General features: G+C 37.4%; 1 protein-coding gene across 1 annotated transcript; it reads left to right on the forward strand.

The window, feature by feature from the left end:
* Window positions 1-313: 313 nt before the first annotated feature.
* Window positions 314-25862, forward strand: LOC124712023 (la1-like protein 13). The gene is made up of 3 exons (XM_047242314.1): window positions 314-431; window positions 12293-12425; window positions 25571-25862. The coding sequence occupies exons 1-3, from the start codon at window positions 329-331 to the stop codon at window positions 25662-25664; spliced, it is 330 nt and encodes a 109-aa protein (XP_047098270.1). The 5' UTR covers window positions 314-328; the 3' UTR covers window positions 25665-25862.

Raw genomic sequence — 25862 nt, forward strand, 5'->3', positions numbered from 1 at the left:
CTCGCAAACAGCACGTTTATGTCTCTCTGTTTACTGGAACCGACTTGCTTCCATTATCGTATATTTTCAGTCGTGTCAGATGTCGATGTTAATTATTATACACCAACTCTCCCTTCCGTTCCGAGAAAAACAGACGCCGAACTCGATCGGTTTAAAAGTTGCCGGGTCAACGCGTGCTCGGGGCGGAGAGTTTGTCAAGGTCAGCGGCCGTGTGTGGAAAAACAAGAGGACGGGAAAGCACCGGGGCTGAGGTAATGGCCGACGCCGTGCTTAAAAGCGCGCGCCGCCCTGGTCGCCGGCCATTATCCGCTGAGCAGCCGGCTGGGAGATGCGCGCTTCCCGGGTTGTGGTGTGGGCGCTGGCGGCGTTGGTGGCGGCGGTGGGCGTGGCCCAGGCGGCAGAGGCCAGGAAGCGGCTGCCGCCCAGCCCAGGTGAGTCGCAACGTCGACCGCGTCATAAAAATAATAATTGAGTGCCTAACAACTCAACGTAATATACAGTGGCCAAAATAAATGTTGCATATTGCTTTATTTTCAATACGCTAAATAACAGGAAACAAAACTTATTTTTCCTGCCAGGTGCATTCGTAAACAAACAAAAAAGAAGAAGATAAAAACATTTCCACTTGATAAACATAAAGAAAACCTTACAAAAGCTTCCACTTATAAGAACCCTACCACAACAAAGGTCAAAATTTAATAATGATTGTGGAGTTGCTCACGCTGCTAAATACTGCATTTTCGGGCAACAACAAAGTTATTATGTGGCAGGTGTCATTAGAGCACAGTTAATAAAGTCGTTTCGTGTAATAATGAATAAACTAGGCGCTGGTCTCGTTGTAAAATTATGGCTCAATCGTCGAAAATCTAGGTGGTGGTGATTCCAAGCTGGGATGCAAAGAGACCATGGTTTTATTCTGCTATATTCAAAAGTTTTGTAGATGCGCTTCACAAACCATTTTTGAAGATTAAATCTTTCAAAGTTAGCACAATGGTGATGTAAAAAAATAATCAGCACTCGGAATTTAAGTTACACTTCTTTTTTATTGCTTTTGTTGTGATAGCACGTAACACAAAACATCGCTTCACAATACAAAACATACTTGAAAACATCTTCCTCACTGTTGAAGTTCACATTTTATAAACTGGCTACAATATGCGTCTTTCCAACATGACGCCCAGGGCTTGACTTTTTCAAGGTCCGACTCTCTAACAACTAACTTGAAGATTAAACTTTTGCAAGTTAGGACAATGGTGATGTAAAAAAGTAATCAGCACTCCGAATTTAAGTTACACTTCTTTTTTATTACTTTTGTTGCAATATCACGTAACTCGTGGCACAACATCACTTCACAATATAAAACATACTTGAAAATATCTGCCGGCCGTGGTGGTCTAGCGGTTCTAGGCGCTCAGTCCGGAGCCGCGCGACTGCTACGGTCGCAAAAATGGTTCAAATGGCTCTGAGCACTATGGGACTCAACTTCTGAGGTCATTAGTCCCCTAGAACTTAGAACTAGTTAAACCTAACCTAACCTAAGGACAGCACAAACATCCATGCCCGAGTCAGGATTCGAACCTGCGACCGTAGCGGTCTTGCGGTTCCAGACTGCAGCGCCTTTAACCGCACGGCCACTTCGGCCGGCGCTACGGTCGCAGGTTCGAATCCTGCCTCGGGCATGGATGTGTGTGATGTCCTTAGGTTAGTTAGGTTTAAGTAGTTCTAGGTTCTAGGGGACTTATGACCTCAGCAGTTGAGTCCCATAGTGCTCAGAGCCATTTGAACCATTTTTTGAAAATATCTTCCTCACCGTTAACGTTCACATTTCATAAACTGACTACAATTTGCGTCTTTTTAACATGACGACCAAAGCTTGACTCTCTAATAACCGCTTTCGCGCCCAAAATAAAGAATTCACATAAGAATAATATCATTGCAACATAAACATATCGATGTATCAAAGTACCTCTACATTAATGAAATCAAATATGAATGTAGTCTCAGAAATATGTCAACTACTTTACAGAAACACAGTAGAATATTACTGGTATCGAGAGGTTCAGATAAGTTGCCGTAATGGTTACGTAATTCAAGTACCATTACACACTACCTTCTTCTCACTGTCATCTTGCATACCACATTGTTGACGAACCAATTGGGCCTCCTTATAATTGAGACAATTCTGGATGCTGGTACTTGTAGTTTAGCTGTGGAGTAAGGATGAAAATTGACGAACGTTAGTAAAAATTGCACGCTTAATATATGGAGTGCTACCTTTTATTTATTTATTCGATTCCACTATGGCCTGTTCCCTATAATTTAAACACAGGCTGCATTGATTCTTACGGAAATTATACAGCACACATTAACACTCAATTTTATCCTACACAATAGTACATCCAGTGCTATCTTTAAAAAAAAAAAAAAAAAAAAAAAAAATCCCGACTTTTGACTTGCCCAAGATGGCAGTGTCCTGACTTCGACTCGCCAAAGGTGAAGACTTTAATAGCGCTTGCCAGACACTATTACGAAATTTCGACTACCACAAGAGTAGCGAAGACTGTGCATCATTTCCCATTTCTCGTATTCAGTACGAGAAAAACACCCGCCTTATTTGGCGGCAGTTGGCATTGCAAAAGATTACTAATTATTAAAGGCTTTATTTTGAATAATCCGAACGACTGTATTCGGAGCAGGTTCATAGATCATCAAAGTAAAGATTAGCCTGAATAGCGACTATGAAATTCATGCATTTCAGGTAAGATCAAGAACCTGCACATGAAGTTTAATCAGTCACCTTTTTTAAAATTATAATCCGTTTCCTCTTGTAAATAATTCGGTGATAAGAATAAGTAAATAATTCACACACATAGTTACTAGCAATTACCTGTGGCTTCATTCACGGTAAACTTACGTCACCTTAGAGTGCATTCCGCTTGGCTACATCGCGAAGATAAATTAAACGTTTGCCAAGAAACAATTCTCAACATACATTGGTCACGACAACTGTTGCATACTGGCTCACTGTCAAGACTAAACATAATAGGAAACAAAACTGATTTTGTTCTGTCAGGTAGTACAGTGATGAGAAAACAAAAACAAAGAAGATAAATACATTTTCACTCGATAAACCAAAACAAAAAGATCCCATTGCAAATGTGTTTCTTCTCAGTGTCATCCTGCATAACTGTTTATCAACCAATTGGGCCTTCGTGTAATGGGAGATTTCTGAATGCGGTTAGAAATACTCTTGACCAAATTGTCCGGATAGGTCTGTGAGAAATTGTCCCACTCCTAGAAAATGACCTCTATAATGCCGATGGGACAGAACGATTGCATACCCTCGTTTTAGAACGGACCATGCATTCGCAATGCACTTCAGATCGGGAGAATACGGAGGCCATGCCATCCGACTGATTCTATGCTCCACTAGGAAGTTCTACACAACATTGTGACGGTGCGGCAGTGCATTATTGTTCATCAGTGTGAATGCCTCTTTAAGGTGTTTGCCAAATGGAGCCACAATGCGTGCAAGAATGTCGCCCCGATACTTCACACAAGTCGTCCTTTCTTGTATTGGCGCAAGGGTGCCCGCAGCCATACATTATTCCACCCCAAAACATGACTGAACCGCCTTGATAAGGGTGGCTGTCTACGACACCGTTGGGGTTGTCCTCGTTGCCTACACACACGAATATCAGTGTTGTGACGCTGGAGACTGCTGCATAGTCCACAAAGAGTGGTTTCGTGCCCAAGCAACACGAGTTCCTCTCCGAACACGATTTAGAGGAGAAGCCTTGAGAGGTCTTCTGGGTGTAATCCCTGCTCACCGAGCCCATTTCGTATCGATTTTGTTGACACTTGAAGTTCTCTAGCTGTTCGGAACTGCCGTCGTAGCTGTTATATGCACATATCAATCCTGCACCCCTGTTGCACGTTCTATGACGATCCGCAACTGATCCAACAGTCAGAAACTTTTTGCAGATTCTCGAAACATCAATTTGACTCACAGCAACTTTCGCTGTGTCCGTCCACCTGTCTTATTCCTGCAGTATGATAATAACTATACGGAGCCTCTGATGCTACGCTATTGTTGTCTGAACCACCCTGAAGCAACACAACTTTCGTAATGACACACAGCACAGTTACTGCAGTGGTTATGGACGACAGGGTTGCCATACACTGTGCGTACTGTCCCCCTCATTGTAAGAACATGGACTGTTTCCGCTAGAACGTCATCGCGTGTAGAAGTGTGTATAAATAGTTCCACGGTAAACGGCTACATATCGAGTATAAATTGTATAAAGTGCAATAACTACATCGCGCAATGTATCAGGTTATGTGAAGTGTCGCAAAAATGGATTCATGCAAAGTGTTTCGCGGGAACGGAAGAATGGGACGCGAAATGTGACTGTGGCATGGAATGCTGCGATCTACTAACGGTAGCTTTGTCAAGATACGATAACTGCATAGAAGAAAGTGTTACTGCATCGCTTCGGCAAGACCTTGTGCTTGCAAATCGTTACGTAAATAAGTTAGAGGAACTGATAAAGCAGCGGAATTATGACGATTTAAAAAACGAGTGTAATGAAAACACACCGGCAGTTTTCGTTTCAAACAAAACTTATGCTAGTAGTAAACGAAATCTTTCTGGCGGTATGACATCGTCAGTAAATAGAGTGCAAAGGAAAACGGGTAATAAAGACACGACAGGACGAAATGTGAACTCTTAAGACAAGTGAAAGTAAATCTAGATCATCTGTGTGTTCTAACGAGAGAAATGTTTCTTCAAAGTGTACTATAAAAACGACGGAACGAGGGCACCTGGAGAACAACAAATATCAAGTCTGTGTATTAGGTGATAGGCATGCAAAGGGTGTGGCACAAATAATAAATGATCGGCAGTCCCAATTCAGAGTAACAGCCATTGTCAAACCTGGTGCTCCCCTTAATGAAATAGTAAATAATTGTGAAAACTTAGTTAAGACTGGAACATGCTGTGTGCTAATAGGTGGAGCAAATGACATATACAAAAATGAAAGCCAACTAGCGACAAGGGCACTTCAAACAACTCTAAAAAAGCTGTCAGATCTAAATTTAAAGGTTCTCATTGTAAGTGTGCCACACAGACATGATCTAATCGAGGAATCATGTGTAAATAAAGAAATAAAGTCAACAAATAATAAATTCAGGAAGATCTGCTGTGCTTTTAAGTGTGCAACTTTTGTGGATGCAAACAGCTCAGTGAGAAATCATTTCACGAGGCATGGACAGCACAGGAACTATTATGGAAAAAAGATGATGGGTGAAAAGATACTAGAAGAAATAAGCCGTATAACAGTAGAAAAGTTCCCTAAAATCCCACTCCAAATGAGGGCAGAAGCAGAAGAAATGAAAACCTTAACAAGAGCAACATTTGCTGAAGCACTAAAAACATCATCATCTGCTATTGTAAATATTAAAATGTCATCAGCTGCCACAGCTAGTATAAACAATCAATCAGCATCATCCACTTCAAGTAGGAAAAGCAACAGAAACAAGAAACCTGTGGTACAACAGGATTTTTGGTATCCAGCCATAATGAAAACTCCGAGATAACAGTGTTAAACGAAAGGAGAAATACCATCAGTGCTCACTCCCCTGTTCTAAAGATTATGACTCTAAATGTGCAGTGCCTCAAGAACAAATATTGTGAACTTGAAATAGCAGTAAGTAACACCCAACCTGATGTCTTGTGTATTACTGAACATTGGTGTAAGGACCAAGAAATTAGTAGTATTCATATTAATCCATTTAAACTGGCAAATATTTATAGTAGGAAAATTGCAAAAGGTGGTGGAGTCGGTATTTACCTTAGACAAGAGTTAGAATTTAAAAAGAGATGTGAAGCAGAGAACTTAAGAATTGAAAAGTTTTTTGAAGCAGGTGCTGTCCAGCTATATGGCCTGATGAAAAAAGTCATAGTCATAACAGTGTATAGGTCACCATGTGGAAACATAGAAGTCTTTTTGATAAATTAGAATTGTTGCTAAATACTATTTACAAAAAAGAAACTGTGATTATTCTTTGCGGTGATTTCAATATTAATCTTCTAGTTGAAAGTCAACAGAAAAGGCAATTTTTGGACATATTAAAGAGTTTCAACATGTCACCACACATAAACAATTCAACTAGAATAACAAACACCTCCAATAGCCTCATAGATAACATTTTCTCAAATATTTCAGCAACTGACATAGAGGTAACAAACATAGATTTAGGATTGTCTGACCACAATGCTCTCACCATTGAAATCCCTTTAAGGTCAAAGGAAGATAAAGGTGTAAATAATATTTACAAAAGAAACTTCTCTGTGGACAGCTGTCATCAGTTCATAAGTATCTTAGAAAATGAAAATTGGTTAGATGTTATGAAACAGTCAAGTACAGATGAGGCATATAGTGTATTTGCATCCATTTATATGATGAACTTTGAGATGTGTTTTCCAAAGAAACTGACCAGAATCAAGTCTACTGGACACATAAAGTCAAGTTCTTGGATGACTCTTGGTATTAAGAAATCATGTGAAAACATGACAAAACTGAATTCAGAGTTGAGGGAGTGTACAGATATTGATTTTATTGAATATGTAAAGAGGTATAGGAAAATACACCGCAGAGTAATTGCAAATGCAAAGTTATTAAGTAATAATATGGAAATAAAACAGTCCAGAAATAAAACTAAAATAGCATGGGAAATTGTGAGAAAAGAAACTGGGGTACCTACCAAAGACAAGGAAATTATTCTAAAAGATGAGGAGAATAAAATGGTAGATAAATATGCCATGCCTAATTATATAAATAATTACTTTTTAAATGTACCCCAGATATTAAGCAGGAATTTTGGGGAGCAGATTAAGATGGAAGCACCCAAGGCAGCCAACAGTATGATGGCAGTTCCAACAAACGAAAAGGAAGTTTTAAAAGTGATTAAAAGTCTCAAGTCCAAGATGTCAGCTGGAGTAGATGAGGTGCCAATAATATTAGTAAAGAAAACAGCTAATCAGATAGCAAAACCATTGGTGCACATAGCAAACTTGTCAATGGCTGAGGGCGTATTTCCACAAAAACTGAAAATTTCTCAAGTCATTCCCCTGTTGAAAAAGGGTGATAAATTTAAAATAGAAAACTACAGGCCTGTCTCACTCCTCCCAACTTTCTCTTAAGTTTTAGAGATACTAATGAAATATAGAGTCACACATTATCTTAATATGCACAATCTGATAAACGGTAATCAGCATGGATTTCAAGCTGGGAGAAGTACTGAAACAGCTGTACTACAATACACAAAAGAAATAATCACTAAATTGGAAGAGGGAAAAAGTGTAGTTGGGATAAATCTAGATTTGTCAAAAGCCTTTGACACTGTTGACCACAGCATACTTTTGAAAAAGCTTGAAGCTATAGGTATCAGAGGACCGGTAAAAAAGTGGTTTGAGTCTTATCTGGAAAAGAGGATGCAGGTGGTTGAAATTACAGCACCAAATATTAATCAAAAAATTAAACTAAGATCAGATCCAAGGGAGGTCACAGTAGGAGTACCCCAAAGAAGTGTATTAGGCCCCTTGCTGTTCTTCATTTACATTAATGATATTCAGGTGTCAGAGGGAAAAGCTAGAATCATGTTATTTGCTGATGATACTAGTTTAATAGTTAGTGATATGAAGCAGTCATTGCACAGTACTCTGGACCATGTCCTACAAGATATACAAAAATGGTTTAGTGCTAACAAGCTAACACTGAATGCAAAAAAAACTAATTATGTACAATATGGAAAAATAAGTGAACAGGATGACCTAATTCCCACCATGGAGGGCAAACAACTTGAAAGAGTACAGTGTGCAAAATTCCTGGGTATGCACATTGATGAGAAGATTAATTGGAAGGACCATGTGGTGAGCTTAGCACAAAACTAAATTCAGCATGTTTTGCGCTTAGAATAATTTCAAGAGTTTGTAGCAATGACTGTACCAGATTAGTATATTTTGGCTATTTTCAGTCCACTGCATCATATGGTATAGTATTCTGGGGAAAAACAAATTGTCGTCTAAATGAGATTTTCAAATTACAAAAACGTGCTATTCGGATAACGACCCACAGCCCACCTCAAACACCATGTAGGCCCCTTTTTAAAGCATTGAAAATTTTAACAATACCATCATTATACATTCTGAAATGTCCATTGACGATCAAAAGAAATCAGGACAAAATGAAAACCAATACAGACTTCCATAATTACAATACACGGCAATGTAAAGATCTCCACATACAAGCTGTAACAAGGACCCGAAGCCGGAAACATGTATGTAATCAAGGCATCAAACTTTTTAATGCACTACCAAAACATATCAAAGAGCTGGAAAATGAGGATAAATTTAAAACTGCTATAAAGAACCACATGCTTGACAAATGCTGTTATAGCATAAGTGAATTTCTCTGCGCAACTGTATAAAATATATGTTTAAGTTAATGTGACAAATGAAATTACATCAGTGCATAATAAATTATGTTATAAAAACACTTATTAGTTGTATATTGTATTAAACATAAGATAGATTAATATGAATTCAGCACAGATACAAATTTTGAAAAGATATTATATAGTTGTTAAAATGTACCCTGACAAATCCTATATCACAAATGTGATCATTGGGATGATAATAAATAAATAAATAAAACCATTGTATTGATATCGTAACATACTTCTGGACCACAATGTTCAGTAGTAAAGTTTCGGCAAAATGCAACATTTATTTTGACCGTTGTAGTATTCCATTAAAACTGAATTTTTGTACTTGCTGATTTTTTTTTTATTTCTTTATCTCATTTGTCCCATGAAAACTTCAGTGATCACTTGCTGTACAGCCTGCCACTTGGAACAAAGAACACTGTAATTGTGCTATTTTATCATCACTCCTTTGTGGACAGACTTCTAGGAAAATATGATACCAATTTATTAAAAATACACAGAAGACACAAAACTGAATTTTGATTACCTTCCTCGTTTATTATCCTGTGAGAACAGTAAATTTACGGGTATGCACTGGTGTTTTCCCAGTAAACTTATGCACTCCACAGTACTACCAGTTTGTAAAAGTGTTGACAAGTTTGACATTAAAAATTTCAGACCACTGTCATTATTATCTGTATTTTCGAAAATAACTCAAAGACTAATGGATGGCAGATCACTAGGCTTCCTAAACAAAAATAAAATTCTTGTAAATACACAGAATGGCTGCAGAAAAGGCAAATCTACACAGACGGCTCTCTTCAGTTTCCTAAAACTTTTTTACCAAGCTATTGAGGACAAGAAACTGATCTGTGGGTTGTTTTTGGACCTTTCTAAAGCATTTGATGTTATAAATCATAATCTACTGCTCTTAAAACTGTATAATTATGGTGTCCCTGGTATTTCCTATGGCTGTTTCAAGTCATATTTAACTGATAGGAAACAATGAGTACAAATTTGTCAGGATGGAAATGTGTACCATTCTGAATATAAAAGAGTTAATTATGGGCTCGGTATTGGGACCATTGTCATTCTAGATTTTTATTAATGACCTACCACAACAGTTTTCAACAGCTGATACCATATTATCTGCTGATGATACCAGCGTCATTATAAAAGGAAAGAATGATTATGAGATGCATAAAAAAATCGACAAAACAGTAGAAGTGGCAGAAAAAAGGTTTAAAGATAACTGTCTAGTTGTCAATAACAAGAAAAGTGTATGGGTGAACTTCAACGATGTAAGGAACAAAAACAGGACCAATGTAAAATTCGCATTATCGAATTGCCAAATTCAGCAAAAGAATCACATAAAATTTTAGGATTTTGGGTGGATGAGCATCTAACATGGAAAAAACATGTAGAAATGCTTAATAAAAAATTAAGTAAGTACTATTATGTATTAAGAGTGTTTAAAGACTGCTGCAACACAAAAACAGTGTTAAGTGCTTATTACACATACATGCATAGTCTTCTGAAGTATGGTATAGTGTTCTGGGGAAATACCTATTTTGCAAAGAAGTCTTTTAAGCTCCAAAAGAAAGCTGTAAGATTAATAAGTGATGTTGCTTACAGAGCACCATGTAGATGTATCTTTAAGGCATTAAAATCCTGACCTTATATTTATATTTGAAAGCATCTTCTTCATTAAAAACCTTCGAGTTTCAGCTTTGAATAGTGAGATCCACAATTATCAAACAAAGAACAGGGATGACTATCATAGGGATGTGCACAGAAAATCAATATATCAGGACAGTGCTGTTTACAAACCAAAAATTCTGTATAGTGCATTGCCAGATAACGTCAAAAAAATACCAAACATTAATACATTCAGAAAAGGACTATAAAGTCTACTAATAAACAACAGCTTCTACAGCATTAATGAATATCTGGAATTTTGCTCAAATCTGTAGGTCTGCTTCATAACTCACTAAACAAAAATTCATAATTATCAACCATTCCTAGATGAAATCAAACTTCTTTCGTCCATGTATATATTTAATTATGCACCTAGCTATTGTGCCATATGTTATTATGCCTAGTTAGTACTGGTATTTAATAGTTTTAGTAAAATAAACCAAGGGGTTTTGCTAGCTTTTATTCTGTCTGTATGCACATATATAATTTTATAATCAAATTAAGCAGAATAATGTTTTTGTTACAAAGATGTGTTGATACCAATGATAAGATTTTGTACATGATGTAAATGTGTAATATTTTATACTGTTCTATACCTTGACAAGTCCAATATCATGAATGTGATAATATGGATGCTAAAATAAATAAATTATTTACACCACATATAATTGTGAATAGCAGATAATAGTGGGCCATCTTACAAGACACGTCTTCCTTCTCTAAGTCACAAGCTGAAAACTAAGTTCTCTGTCATAGTCTCCATCTTCAAAAAGAGGAAGACTAAACAATGCATAGAGAGTAATGCAAATATTGCTTCTATGGAACAAAACAAAATTGCCTAAGAGTTATATAAACTGAAGCATATAACAGATACAGAAAACAAGGAAGGGAAAATAGGTATGCGCACCACCCACAAAACAAAACCACTTATGCAATTAGGAATTTATGAAATCAAGTATGGTAAATGTGGAAGTTTCTGACTGGGGCACACAGGTAGATGTACCAAATTCAGAGAGCGTGCAAACAAAATCGAGAATTGCAAATCCTCATTTAGTGAACATCTGAGAAATTATGGTCATAACACCCTTAACAATGAGGAATCTTTGAAGCTAATACATAAGGTGGAGAAGGGTATAGTAAATTAATGTATGCTCTGGATGAAATTGACATTCCTAGTGCTTTCAAAACAAACCAATAAATATACTCAATTAACAAACAGACATCGAAAATCAGGGATTATTTTGTTGAATGTACTTTAAGTACACACTTTGAGATATCTAGTCTCCTGTAATAGTGTACACAGCCCATTCAAGATAACTACACACAGACCACCACAAGGGAGAATCAACATATTTTCCACCAAGCACTATGTAACACTTTCACATCTGTACCTGCCATCCATGTACCAGTAATGGACTCCGTGAAACATCACCTGTCATCCCACACCACTGTTCTAGTCTAGCAACAACTGGGCTAGGCAATTATAATCCCATTAACATCAGAACAGAAATGGCTGCAGTTGAAGCAATGCCATGACCAAGAAGCATCAAACTGCTGGTGAATGGCATTGCGTAGTGTTCAGGCGAATCGTATTTCTGCACCAGTCTGGATGATGACCATCGGCAAATATGGTGGTCACCTGGGGAGAGGTGCCATTCCTCCAGTGTCCCAGAGAGGCAGACCAGTGTTATGCTTTTTATTTTTCCCATGGCAATTTTCTACAGTGGTGATAAGCTGACTATTAAACCAGTCAACAATTTTAAGCTTTCTAGTGACAATTTGTATCTATTCCCCAACAAGATTAGACACTATTCACAACAATATCACTGCATCTGTTGTTAACAGTCTCTTCAAGTCATGGTACACAAATCAATCAGACTATATTTTGCCAGTTAACAGACCTGCAATAACAAAGTTGTGTATAGTACTTGGGTGGACTGTCATTGCCCTCTAACAGTAACGTACAACAGACACAGCAAAAGATGTGACTACCTCATACTTCCCCAGCAATTTGCAGACAGATATGAATATGTCACAGTTATCTGGCAAGTTGCCAGGCAGTGTAATTAATAACTTGTAAATCACTTGCATGTTTCATACTCTGCAGATTACCCGGGGAAGTGCTACGACCCAGAGCTGCAGCTGGTGCTGGCCCCAGGTGCCAGTGAACCTGCCAAAGGAGAGTGTGTGCTCTACCAGTGTAGCAGCACTGACAATGGCTTCGAGCTCATGATCAACTCGTGAGTACTAGTATGCACACTATAGTGGTTAATTATTCACTAAATTTCAAGTTCTGTAGGCCATTTAGATTTCAGAAAGTCATTGTTTTGACTGAGGTAATTAGGGATAAATATATGGAGTGAAAAGTCATCTACAACTTGTACAGAAATCAGACAGCAGTTGTAACAGTCAAAGCCTATGGAAGGGAAGCAATAATTGAGAAGGAGGCAAAGCAGTGTTATAGTCTATCCACTGTGCTATTCAGTCTACTCACTGCATGTGCTATGGAGGAAAACAAGGAGAAATTAGAAAAAGAAATTGAAGTTCAGAGAAAATAATCAAAAACATTGCAGTTTGTCAGTAACATTGTAACTCTGTCAAGAATGCTAACAACTTGGATCAGCAGTTTAACAGACTGGATGGTACCTTGAAAAGAGGTTATAAGATGCACAACAGCAAAAGGAAAACAAGGCTAACGGAATGTAATTGAATTAAATCAGTTACTGCTGAGTGTATTAAATTACAAAATAAAACACTGAAAGCTGTAGATAAGTTTTGTTATTTGTGCAACAAAACAACTGATTATGGCCAAAGTTGGGAAGACATAACATGCAGAATGGCAATAGCAAGAAAAGCACTTCTGGAAAAACATATGTGCAATAAGTAAAATTTCATTATTTGCTATCCTGCATGGATCAGCGGTGCAGATTAGGAAATGACTCATGAGAAATATTAGAAGAGTTCTGTTGTTTGGGGAGAAAACTTAATGACTATGGAATAAATAAAGAAGGGCAAGTAAAGATAGATTTTTTGAAAAAGAGAATTATCTTGACAAAGAATACAAATTAAATTGTTAGGAAGTCTTGTGAAAGTGTTTTGGAACATTGACAACAAAAATACAGGCAGTAATTATTTACCATGGGCATCTGAGGTCTCACAAAACCAATGATACTTGTTGCTGATACAAGTATGCTGATAAAGAGACTAAAAACGTGACTAACATTTACCCGAAGGAAACTAATGGCCAAGGCTTACAACTGGTTCACAGGAAACAGCTTAACTTTTAATCTTACAGAATTAATGCTGTCAAAGAAAAAAAAGAAGAATATTTCAGCTTTCAGATAAGATCCTTCCTCAGCAGTAGAATTCTCACACATTCTCACTATAACAACTCATATCTATAACAACTCACATAAACATGGCTGCTATTTCCAAGGACTAATGCTTGACTGTGAATGCATCTGACATGAGCTACAACCTGCTGCGATGGGTAATGGGTATAAGGAGGAGGCAGGTGGCAGGGAGGGGGAAGGGTTGCAGGGTAGGGGTGGTACAAGATGCTAGCGTTGCCATTGGGGGTATGCGAGGACAGGTTGGGGACAGGACAGACCTGCTAGGTGTAGCATTGGGAGGCTGTGCTGGATGGGGAGAGGGGAGGGGATGGGAGGTGAGAGAAATAGAGAAGAGAAAAGGACTTGTGGGTGCATTGGTGGAATAGAAAGGATATGTCTACTGTAGTAGGAGCAGGGAAGGGGATATGCAGCGTAAGACAGGGACTAGCAAAGGTTGAAGCCAGGGAGGTATGGGAATAATTTTCGATATAAATCTAGATTCTTTTCCCCTCATGAGTCAATATTCAGTGCCATGTCGATTACTGCAGTAAAAAAGCATTTAATATTTATAGTGTTCAATAACTCTTCATAAGTTATGTATTCCACAATTGCAGATTTACTTAATGAAACAGAGCAGAGTTTTCAAAGAATATAACATAAACAAATGAGAAGCAACACTTTCCTTCAAATACATTGAATTCACATTTATGGAACACCTTCATTAAATAGTTATAATGGATTACATTCCAATTTTTTGTAGCACAATGTTCCTTCTTTTAAGGTACAATTTGTGCGTCATCTAAGAATCAAATTATGTATTTTTCAGACAACAGGACCTAAGTAAATTTGATTGTACAGTAACTGGTACATAAATCTAACAGAAATGCAAAGTTTTTTTGTTTGTGTGTTTGTGTTGTTGAAGATATTTTCTTCGAACAATTCTCATTGTCAGAATTTGGCATTTACCAAAGGCTATTACCCAAGAATTCAGTAACATGAGATGGTCTGTGATATTAAAACTACTGTTCGTCATGACACAGTAAGTGTATACTCCATATAACATAGTAAATAAATCATTTGAAACATTGTTTACCTAATGGGAAGTTCCAAATGAAATTCTTTACAGTCAGTATAGTGACACATTTAGAATCTTACAGTGTATTTTTCTGTTTTTGTTTTGAATATTAACTTCACTTAGAACTCATAGTATGTCATTTTGGGTTTCATTTCATGCATATCAAATATGTAAGATATGCCAATATGAATCATAAGAGGGCAAATTGTGGAATTGGAGGAATGTGCTAGTCAGTGGTGAGCCTACATTCACTTACATTCATATTTTCCACAAAACTTCTACACAAACAGTTTGTAGAGATTGGCAGAGGCCAGCTGTTAGCTAACAACTGCTTGTGCAACTTATGCAAAACTATACTTCAATGAGCTAAAACATTATGACAACATATACAATAGTGTGTTGGTCATTCTATGGAACACATTACAGTAGTAATTCTGTGTGGAATGGATTCAGCAAGCAATTGATTGGTTTCTGGTGGTATGTGGCACCAGATCCATATGCACAGATCACAAAATTTACATCTACAGTTAAATCTACACTGTGAACCACTGTGAAGTTCATGGCAGAGGTTATGTGCTACTGTACTGGTTATTAGGCTTTTTTGCTGTTCAATTCACATGTGGAGAGTAAGAAAAATGATTGTTTAAATGCCTCTGTGCATGATGTAATTGATTTAACCATATCCTCATGATACCTCTGGGAGTGATATGTAAATGGTTGTAGTATATTCTTGAGTCATCATTTAAAGCCGGTTCTTGGAACTTTTTCAGTAGACTTTCTTGGGGTAGTTAATGTCTATCTTCAAGAATCTACCAGTTCAGTGCTTTCAACATCTCAGTGTCACTCTCCCACCGGTCAAACAAACCTGTGACCATTAATGCTGCCCTTCTCTGTATATGTTCAATATACTCTGCTAGTCCTATTTGGTGCGGATCCCACACACTTTACCAGTATCATAGGATGAGTTGCATGAGTGGTTTGTAAGCTTTGATTAAATTTCTCTATTATTCTACCAATAAACTGAAGTCTGCTACCTGTTTTACCCACAAATTAGCTTATGTGACTGTTTCACTTCTTGTCCCTACTAAGTGTTACACCCAAGTATATTTATGAGTTTACACATTCCATCTGTGACTCACTGATATTATATTCATAGGATACTAATTTGTGAAGTGCACTGTTTTACATTTTTGAACATTTAAAGTAAGTTGCCAATCACTGCACAACTTTGAAATCTTATCAAATTCTGACTGAATATCTGAACAGCTTCATTCACACAGTACTTTGTTCTAGAGGACTGCATCATCTGCAAATATCTGAGATTACTATAAATATTACCCACATGATCATTAATATACAACATGAACAGCAAGGGACTCAACACGCTTCCCTGGGACACTCCCAAAGTTATTTCTACATCTGTTGATGACTCTCCATCCAAGATAAAATGTTGTGTCCTCCCTACCAAGAACTGCTTGGTCCAGTTTCATATATTGTCTAATACTCTGTATGATTGTACTTTTGATTATAAGCTTAGATGTGGGACTGAGTCAAATGCTTTTCAGAAATCAAGAAGTATGACATTTACTTGACTGCCTTGATCCTTGGTTTTCAGGATTTCATGTGAGAAAAGTGCAAGTTTGCATTTCATATTATCTATATTTTCGAAATCCATGCTGGCTGGTGTGGAGGAGATCATTCTGTTTGAGATACATTATTATGTTTGAGATCATAATATGTTCTAAGATTCTAGAAGAAATGGATGTCTTGGATATTGGACAATAGTTTTGTTGATCACTTGTCCTACCCTTCTTGTAGATAGGTGTGACCTGTGCTTTCTTCCAGCTACTAGGCATAGTTTTTTGTTCGAGGGATCTATTATAGATTATAGTTAACAGAGGGCTAACTCAGCCATGAACTGGATATAGAATCTAGTAGGGATTTCATCTCAGGACTTTGTTCAGTTTTGATGATCTCAGTTGTTTCTCAGTGCCACTGACACTAAGAGGCTATTCACTTTATTCATCTTTTCAGTGGTATGAGAATTAAATTGGGTCAAGAATTACGGATTTCCCTTGTAAAGGAACATTTGAAACAGTGTTAACTGTTTCCACTTTTGTTTTGCTATTCTCAGTTTCATTTCCTGTTTCTTGGATGAGGTATGACTGGACGCTAAATTTGGTTCCACTGACAGCCTTAACATATGACCAGAATTTCTTTGTGTTTTGTGAAAGATAATCTGACAGTATTCCACTGAGATAGTCTTTGAATGCTTCATGTAATGCTCTCTTGACTGCCAAATGTGTTTCATTCAGTATCTCTCTGTCTATAATGCTATGCTATGTTTTATACCTATTAAGCAGTAGTCTCTGTTTCTGTATACCATCATCAATTAAATTCCGCATCTCACAAACCTCCTTCTCCCTCATTTTGTCCCCATTATTAATTTTTCTGCTGGGTACCAATCTATTCAGTATATGGTAAACTGTTCTTTCAAACTTGAGCTGTAGTTCCTCTACATGCTACAGTCCTGAGCTAAAAGTTTCAAGTTCCTCATTGAAGTAAGACACTACTGTTTCTCAGTCTAGTTTTCTGAATGTATAAATCTTTCTGCTTGTTTTAGTCACCCTTTGTGTTTTGGTATTCACTGTTGCCATAACTGCTTCTTAGTCACTGGTATCAATTACAATGTGGACTTCCTCTGAGAGATCATCTCTGTTTGTTGCCATAAGATCTATCATATTTTCATTATGAATAGGGTTTTGAACTCTCTCTTCTAGGAAGTTTCCAAGAATGCACTTACTACTGTTTCACAGGATGTCTTATCATGCCCACCACTAAGAAAACTGTAATTATCCCAATTGATTATTGGATGATTAAAATCTCCACTAATGATTACAGTATGATTAAGGAACTTATGTACAATTGAATGAAGTTTCCCTTAAAATTTTTGATTACATCAGGAGGAGAATCGTTTGCTGATAGGACTGTTTTATGCAAATGGTGTGTAATAATCTTCAAGCAGTTCACAACTCTCATGGTGCCTTCGATTTCTACCAAGGTGCCGTGGAAGCCCAGCTGAATGTTCCCCATTGAGTAACACTGCCCTCATTGACTTGCATCCATTTTGTTGCTGTTGTCTTCAGTCCAGAGACTGGTTTGAGGCAGCTCTCATGCTAACCTATCCTGTGCAAGCCTCTTCACCTATGCCCAACTACTGCAAATTGCACCTGTTTGAACCTGCTTACTGCATTCTGACCTTTGTCTCGCTCTGCATTTTTTACCCAACTCATTTACTTCCATTATCAAACTGACAGTTCCTTGATGCCTCAGGATGTGTCATATCAACTGATTGCTCCTTTTAGTCAAGTTGTGACAAAAATTTGTTTTCTCCCCAGTTTGGTTCATTGTTTCCTCTTTTGTTACCTGATTGCCCCTGTATTCTTCAGCATTCTTCAGTAGAGCCACATTTCATAAACTTCTATCTTCTTCTTTTTTGAACTGTCTATTATCCACATTTCACATCCAAATAAGACTACATTTGAACCGAATGCTTTCAGAAAAGACCTCCTAACAAGTAAGTTACACTGGATGTTAACAAATACGTCTATTTCAGAAATACTTTTCTTACCTTTGTCAGTCTGCAATTTATATCTTTCCTACTTTGACCACCATCCGTTATTTTGCTGATTAAATAATAAAACTCATCTATCATTTTTAGTGTCCATATCCTCAACCTAATTCCTTCAACAACACCTGATTTAATTTGACTGTATTCCACTACCATTGTTTTATTTTTTCGATGTCCATCTTACAACATCTTTTCATGACATTACCCATTCTCTTCAGCTGACCTTCCAAGTCCTTAGCTGTCTGTGACAGAATTACTATGTCATCAGCAAACTGCAGTGTTTTTATTTCTTCTGCATGAACTTTAATTCCCTTTACAAATTTTTCTTTGGTTTCCTCTACTGTTTGTTCAACGTACAGACTGCGTAACATCAGCGATAGGCTACAACCGTGTCCCACTCCCTTCCCAACTATAGTTTCCCTTTCATGACTTTCAACTCTTATAACTGTAGTGGGGTTTCCATATAAGTTGTAAATAACTTTTTCCTCCCTGTATTTATCGTTATCAGGAGAAAGGAAACTGGCATTCTATGTATCGGAGCATGGAATGTCAGATCCCTTAATCGGGCTGGCAGGTCATAAAATTTAAAAAGGGAAATGGATAGGTTAAAGTTAAATGTAGTGGGAATTAGCCAAGTTCAGTGGCAGGAACAACACGACTTCTGGTCAGGTGAATACAGGGTTGTAAATACAAAATCAAATTGGGGTACTGCAGGAGTAGGTTTAATAATGAATAAGAAAATAGGAACACAGGTAAGCTACTACAAACAGCATAGTGAATGCATTATTGTAGCAAAGAGAGACACAAAGCCCATGTCTGACACAGCAGTAAAGTTTATATGCCAACCAGCTGTGTAGCTAACGAAGAGATTGATGAAATGTATGATGAGATAAAACAAATTATTCAGATAGTGAAGGGAGACAAAAATTTAATAGTCATGGGTGACTGGAACTCAATAGTAGGAAAAGGAAGAGAAGCAAAAGTAGTAGGTGAATGTGGAATGGGGGTAAGGAATGAAAGAGGAAGCCTTCTGGTAGAATTTTGCACAGAGCGTAACTTAATCATAGCTAACACTTGATTAAAGAATCATGAAAGCAGATTATATACATAGAAGAGGCCTGGATACACTGAAAGGTTTAAGATAGATAATATAATGGTAAGACAGAGATTTAGGAGCCAGGTTTTAAATTGTAAGACATTTCCAGGGGCAGATGTGGACTCTGAGCACAATCTACTGGTTATTAACTGTAGATTAAAACTGAAGAAACTGCAAAATGGTGGGAATTTAAGGAGATGGAACCTGGATAAACTGACTAAACCAGAGGTTGTACAGAGTTTCAGGGAGAGCATTAGGGAATGACTGACAAGAAGAGGGGAAAGAAATACAATAGAAGAAGAATGGGTAGCTTTGAGAGATGAAATAGTGAAGACAGCAGAGGATCAAGTAGGTAAAAAGACAAGGGCTAGTAGAAATCCTTGGGTAACAGAAGATACATTGAATTTAATTGATGAAAGGTGATGATATAAAAATGCAGTAAATGTAGCAGGCAAAAAGGAATGCAAAGGTCTCAAAAATGAGATTCACAGGAAGTGCAAAATGGCTAAGCAGGGATGGATAGAGGACAAATGTAAGGATGTAGAGGCACATATCACTAGGGGTAAGATAGATACTGCCTACAGGAAAATTAAAGACACCTTTGCAGAAAAGAGAACCACTTGTAATTAATATCAAGAGCTCAGATGGACACTCAGTTCTAAGCAAAGAATGGAAAGAAGAAGGGTCGAAGGAGTATATAGAGGGTCTATACAAGGGCGATGTACTTGAGGACAATATTATGGAAATGGAACAGGATGTAGATGAAGATGAAAATGGAGATATGATACTGCATGAAGAGTTTGACAGAGCACTGAAAGACCTAGTCGATCAAGGCCCTGGGAATAGACAACATTCCATTAGAAATATTGATAGCCTTGGGAAAGCCAGCCTTGACAAAACTCTACCATCTGGTGAGAAAGATGTATCAGACATGTGAAATACCCTCAGACTTCAAGAAGAATATAATAATTCCAATCCCAAAGAAAGCAGGTGTTGACAGATGTGAAAATTACCAAACTATCAGTTTAATAAGTCACAGCTGCAAAATACTAACACGAATTCTTTACAGACAAATGGAGAAACTGGTAGAAGCCAACCTCAGGGAAGATCAGTTGGAACACGTGAGGCAATACTGACCCTATGACTTATTTTAGAAGATGGATCAAGGAAAGGCAAACCTATGTTTCTAGCATTTGTAGACTTAGAGAAACATTTTGACAATGTTAACTGGAACACTCTCTTTCAAATTCTGAAGGTGACAGTGGTCAAATACAAGGAGCAAAAGGTTATTTACAATTTGTACAGAAACCAGATGGCAGTTATAAGAGTCGAGGGCTATGAAAGGGAAGTAGTGGTTGGGAAGGGAGTGAGACAGGGTTGTAGCCTATCCCCGATCTTATTCAATCTGTATATTGAGCAAGCAGTAAAGGAAACAAAGGAAACATCCAGAGTAGGAATTAAAATCCATGGAGAAGAAATAAAAACTTTGCGGTTTGCCGATGACATTGTAATTCTGTCAGAGACAGCAAAGGACCTGGAACAGCAGTTGAACGGAATGGACAGTATCTTGAAAGGATGATATAAGATGAACATCAACAAAAGAAAGATGAGGATTAAGTCGAATTAAGTTGGGTCATGCTGAGGGAATTAAATTGGGAAATGAGACACTTAAAGTAGATCAGTTTTGCTATTTGTGGAGCAAAATAACTGACGATGGTTGAAGTAGATAGGATATAAAATGTAGACTGGCAATTTTTTATTTATTTATTTATTTATATACTTGTTCCATAGATCTTTACATGTGAGCAAGTCACTCAGATGTGGAACGTGTCAATATACATAATAAAATACATAAAATAAAGACATTGTTATAGTATTAATAACAGTGTACAAAAGTCATACTTATTAGCTTAAAAACTAGTCAACATAAATGTGAAGATAGCAGTTTCATATTTAGGGCATTATTGCATTTATTTTAACCTTGAACAGTAATCAAAACTTCCCACTTTGGGTTTAAAAGTGACCCAAAAATGGAAATGAGAAAAACAGGAATTTTTACATTAGGGCATTATTACATTAGTTACAGTAAACAGTGTCAAAAAATTTAAAAACATCTTTCCAATCTGGGTTTTACTTATTTCTCTGAAAGAATTCCTCTAATGAATAAAATGAGGTCTCAAGTAAATAATTTTTCAAGCTACGTTTAAATACTGATGTACTACTCCTTATACTTTTGATGCTGTTGGGTAGGGAATTGAAAATTTTCGTTCCACCGTACTTTACCCCTTTCTGAATAAGCGTCAAGTTCTTTAATTCACAGTGGAAATCCTCTTTTCTTCTGGTGTTATGTTCATGAAGTAGGCAATTCGTTTCATACAGAGTGGGGTTATTTATTATGAAGCACATCAGTGAATATATGTACTGAGATGTTGCTGTCAGTATTTCAAGTCGTTTAAAAAGATTTCGACATGAGGTTCGTGGGGGTACACCACAAATGATTCTTATTGCTCTTTTTTGTGCTGTGAGGATTTTCTTTGCGGCAGGTGGGCAAGGAAAGCGTTTCTGAGGAAGAGAAATTTGTTAACATCAAGTACAGATTTAAGCATCAGGAAGACATTTCTGAAAGTATTTGTATGGAGTGTATCCATGTATGGAAGTGAAACATGGACAATAAATAGTTTAGACAATAAGAGAATAGAAGCTTTTGAAATGTGGTGCTACAGAAGAATGCTGAAGATTAGATGGGTAGATCACATAACTAATGAGGAGGTACTGAATAGAACTGGGGAGAAGAGAAATTTGTGGCGCAACTTGATCAGGAGAAGGCATCAGTTGCTAGTACATATTCCGAGGCATCAAGGGATCACCAGTTTATTATTGGAGGTTAGTGTGGAGGGTAAAAATTGTAGAGGGAGACCAAGAGATGAATACACTAAGCAGATTCAGAAGGATGTATGTTGCAGTAGCTATTGGAAAATGAGGAAACTTGCACAGGATAGAGTAGAATGGAGAGCTGCATCAAACCAGTCTCAGGACTGAAGACCACAACAACAACACATTTTATCCCTCCTACCTTCAAAATTTCAAAGAGTATAGTTCAGTCTATACTGTTAAAGCTTTTCTCTAAATCTACAAGTGCTATAAACATAGGTTTGCCTACCTTCAACCTATTTTATAAGACAATTCAAACTGATCTTTCCTGTGATCTGATTCTACCTAATTTTACATTCTTCTTTAAATAATTTGCATCAACATTTTATACCTATGACTTATTAAACTGATGGTGCAGCAGTATTCACACCTATAAAAGTCTGCCATCTTTGGAATTGGGACTCTTTCTCTCTTCCTGCAGTATGAGGGCACTTCGCCTGTCTCATACATCTAGTAATACAGATGTGATAAGTTTGCCATGGGTAGCTCTCCCAAAGATCTCACTAAGTCTCAGGAAATGTTGTCTGCTCCAGGATTCTTACTTACACATAGGTTTCTCAATGCTCTGTCAAATTCTTCTCACAGTATCCTATCTCATCTTCACCTAATTCATCCCCGTTTCTATAATACTGTCACCAAGTCTGTTCCCCTTATGTAGACCCTCTATATATTCATTCCACCTTTCAGCCTACCCTTCTTTTCTTAGTACTGGCTTACCATGTGAGCTCTGGATATTCATACAGTTGCTCATCATATTTTCAAAGCTCCCTATGCATTTTTCCTATGGGAAGAATTTATTTTTCTCCTAGTTATGCATGCTTCTGCACCCTTGCATTTGTCCTCTACCCATTCCTCCTTAGAAATCTTGCAGTCCCTGTTTGTCTCATTCTTTAGACATCAGTATTCCCTTTTGCCTCCTTCATTTTTGTATTTTATCAGTTAAATTCAGTATCTCACAACTCCCCTTCTCTCTCATTTTTTAGTTGGCTGTATTCTTCTTTCCCTCCTTCGCTTTTACATTTCATCAATTAAATTCAATAACATCCAACTTATCCAAGGATTTCTACAAGGCCTTGTCTCTTTACATATGTGATACTCTGCTGATTTCACTATTTCATCTCTCAATGCTAACCATTCATCTTTTTCCAATGTTGCATATTGCACTCTCTGAAGTGCTCAGCATCCTCTGGTTCCTTCATTTTATGCAAGTCCCATCTTCCTTTTTGGAGTTTCTTCAGCTACAGTCTACAGTTCATGACAAATAAAGTATGGCTAGAACCCACATCTGCCCCTGGAAATGTCTTACAGCTTGAAATATGATTTTGAAATTTCTGTCTTACCATAGCATACTCAATCTGAAAACTTCTGGTGTCCGCATGTCTCTTCCATGTGCATAATTTTCATTCATCATTCTTAAACCATGACAGGGGAAGTGGCCTGACAGAATTTCACACAGAGCATAATTTAATCATTGTTAAATGATTAAATTATGCTCTGTGTGAAATTCTGTCAGGCCACTTCCCCTTTCATTCCTTTCCCCCAGTCCGCATTCTCCTACTATTTTTCCTTCTCTTCCTTTTCCCTAGCAACTGCTGAAAAGGCTGCTAACCAGCTTCAGGAGCCACAGGTTAGTTTGGCCTCTGAAAAGGTACTCCTTCACTGTGGTTGCTCCTATGCTTCTGCTGTCTGTATCACTGTGGCACATAAGCTACCCCACCTTGGCATTGTCCTTGGGTCATGGCAGGCCCTGAATCCATAATGCATCGCATGTGACAGACAGCTGTTCTCCTGGATGACAGCATATCTGAACACTACCAACAACTTGGTGAAGCAAGAAACGTGGCTCATATCTGTTGACCCATAGTTTCATTGTAGCATTTTGTTTTTCCACTGTATTAAGCTTCCTAAGAGTTTATAACAAATTCTTTATGCCTTGTATTATCTGTATGTTTGACTTCTTTAACTTTTATTTCACTGGGAATATTAAATCAAGGCAATGCTTATAATTCCAGAAAAATTGGATGAAATGGTTTATTGAAATTTTCTTGGGACACTTTTTCCTAGGTTAATTTTGTAGAATACAAGTGTAAATCCTATCACTGTCTTCATAACTGACTTCTTCTGATATAGTTGTCATCTACGGTATCTTGCAGCCATTATTAAGTGTGCTTTAAGCACAGATTTTATAGACTTGTAATCTGAAAGATTTACATCTGTTATCTCAGTGTCACAGTTTTATATTTGTTTGCCAATAAATGCCTGGTATTTTTTTTTGTTTTTTTTTTTTGACTGTCCTGATCATATCTAAAGGACTCTGGTACTTTTGGCGCCAGACCGTAAGAGATTAATAAGTTAATCGGTTGATTCCTTTCAGTACATGCAGTTAACACTGAAGTCACTAAACAGGGCTTCACACATTGACTGAATTTAGAGCTCATTTACCTGTATATTATATGTATGTACAAGTGAAGGTAGTTCCCCTTTTCTTAGGTCACAAACACACACACACACACACACACACACACACACACACACACACACACACACACACACATAGTACTCAGTCGTTTTCAACCTGTTTCAATTTTCTATACAAGTTTGTTTACAGAAATAGCTTAGCATTTAAAAATCTGCAGTTGGTGCAGTGTAACCAATGCTCCCTGATGCACAGCACTTCTAATTCACCTGTTTTGCTATTTAAACCTTGAAGCAGCAATGTTAAGGATTCCAAAAGACAGAATGTACAGAATACATTCTACCTTGTGGGAATGTGATGGGTTACTATCCCAAAATCACACTTCCACTTTATATTTCGATACTGATGTATATTTTGCTACAAGCATCTGGATGTGCTTATACAACAAGTCACATAAACAGACTGAATCATTCAAACTTTTTGCACAAAGAACTCACAAGTGAAGAGAGAGTCCTTGTTTGTGGGTCAATGTTTATATCAACACCACAGCCTTTTGGTCACTAGTAATGATTTGTTTTGATGTCTGTGTTATTTAAACAGCTGCTGATATTCTCTAGCTTTTGACCAACCTGTAACAATAGTAATTTGACAATGGGTGGCTGAGATCTTCCCACTACATTCTCCTCAGCATGCTCTACCAGTTTGCTCTTCCATCACCTCTTAGGGTGTAGGCCACACCTGGTGAAACTCCATCTACCAATAGATACCAGAGCAGCATGCAACAAATCAGTCATCATTAGCACCATTTCCAGTTCCAGGTCTACAACATTCACTGCTTTCTGTATTTTGTGTCTTACATCATGGTTAATATATTTTCCTTCAAATTTTGTTACCTTTGTTACAGATGTGGTAGTGTAGCTGTTGGCAACGGATGTGTATTGGACACACCGAACCCCGACTCACCTTATCCACAGTGCTGCCCTGTGCCAAAATGTTGATGACAGAAAAATTATATCACAATATTTCCAATGTGCAAACTACAGCTAATTGTATCCATAGTAAATAATGCTATCAGGAAACCAACATTTCTTATGTAACTAGATAATTAATGATTTCCTTTCAAGCAGTGTGTGAATTAGTTTTATTATTTTTGCTGTCTATTGCATATTAAAAATTTAAATAAAGCTGGACTCTTA

This window comes from Schistocerca piceifrons, chromosome 8 (assembly GCF_021461385.2).
Source record: "Schistocerca piceifrons isolate TAMUIC-IGC-003096 chromosome 8, iqSchPice1.1, whole genome shotgun sequence".
Lineage (NCBI taxonomy): Eukaryota > Metazoa > Arthropoda > Insecta > Orthoptera > Acrididae > Schistocerca > Schistocerca piceifrons.

Excerpts from the sequence above, each read along its gene's own strand:
- LOC124712023 (XM_047242314.1), top strand. The coding sequence starts at position 329 with ATGCGCGCTTCCCGGGTTGTGGTGTGGGCGCTGGCGGCGTTGGTGGCG. Across the intron at positions 432-12,292 it reads GCGGCTGCCGCCCAGCCCAG|ATTACCCGGGGAAGTGCTAC; the intron begins GTGAGTCGCAAC and ends CATACTCTGCAG. Across the intron at positions 12,426-25,570 it reads TTCGAGCTCATGATCAACTC|ATGTGGTAGTGTAGCTGTTG; the intron begins GTGAGTACTAGT and ends CCTTTGTTACAG.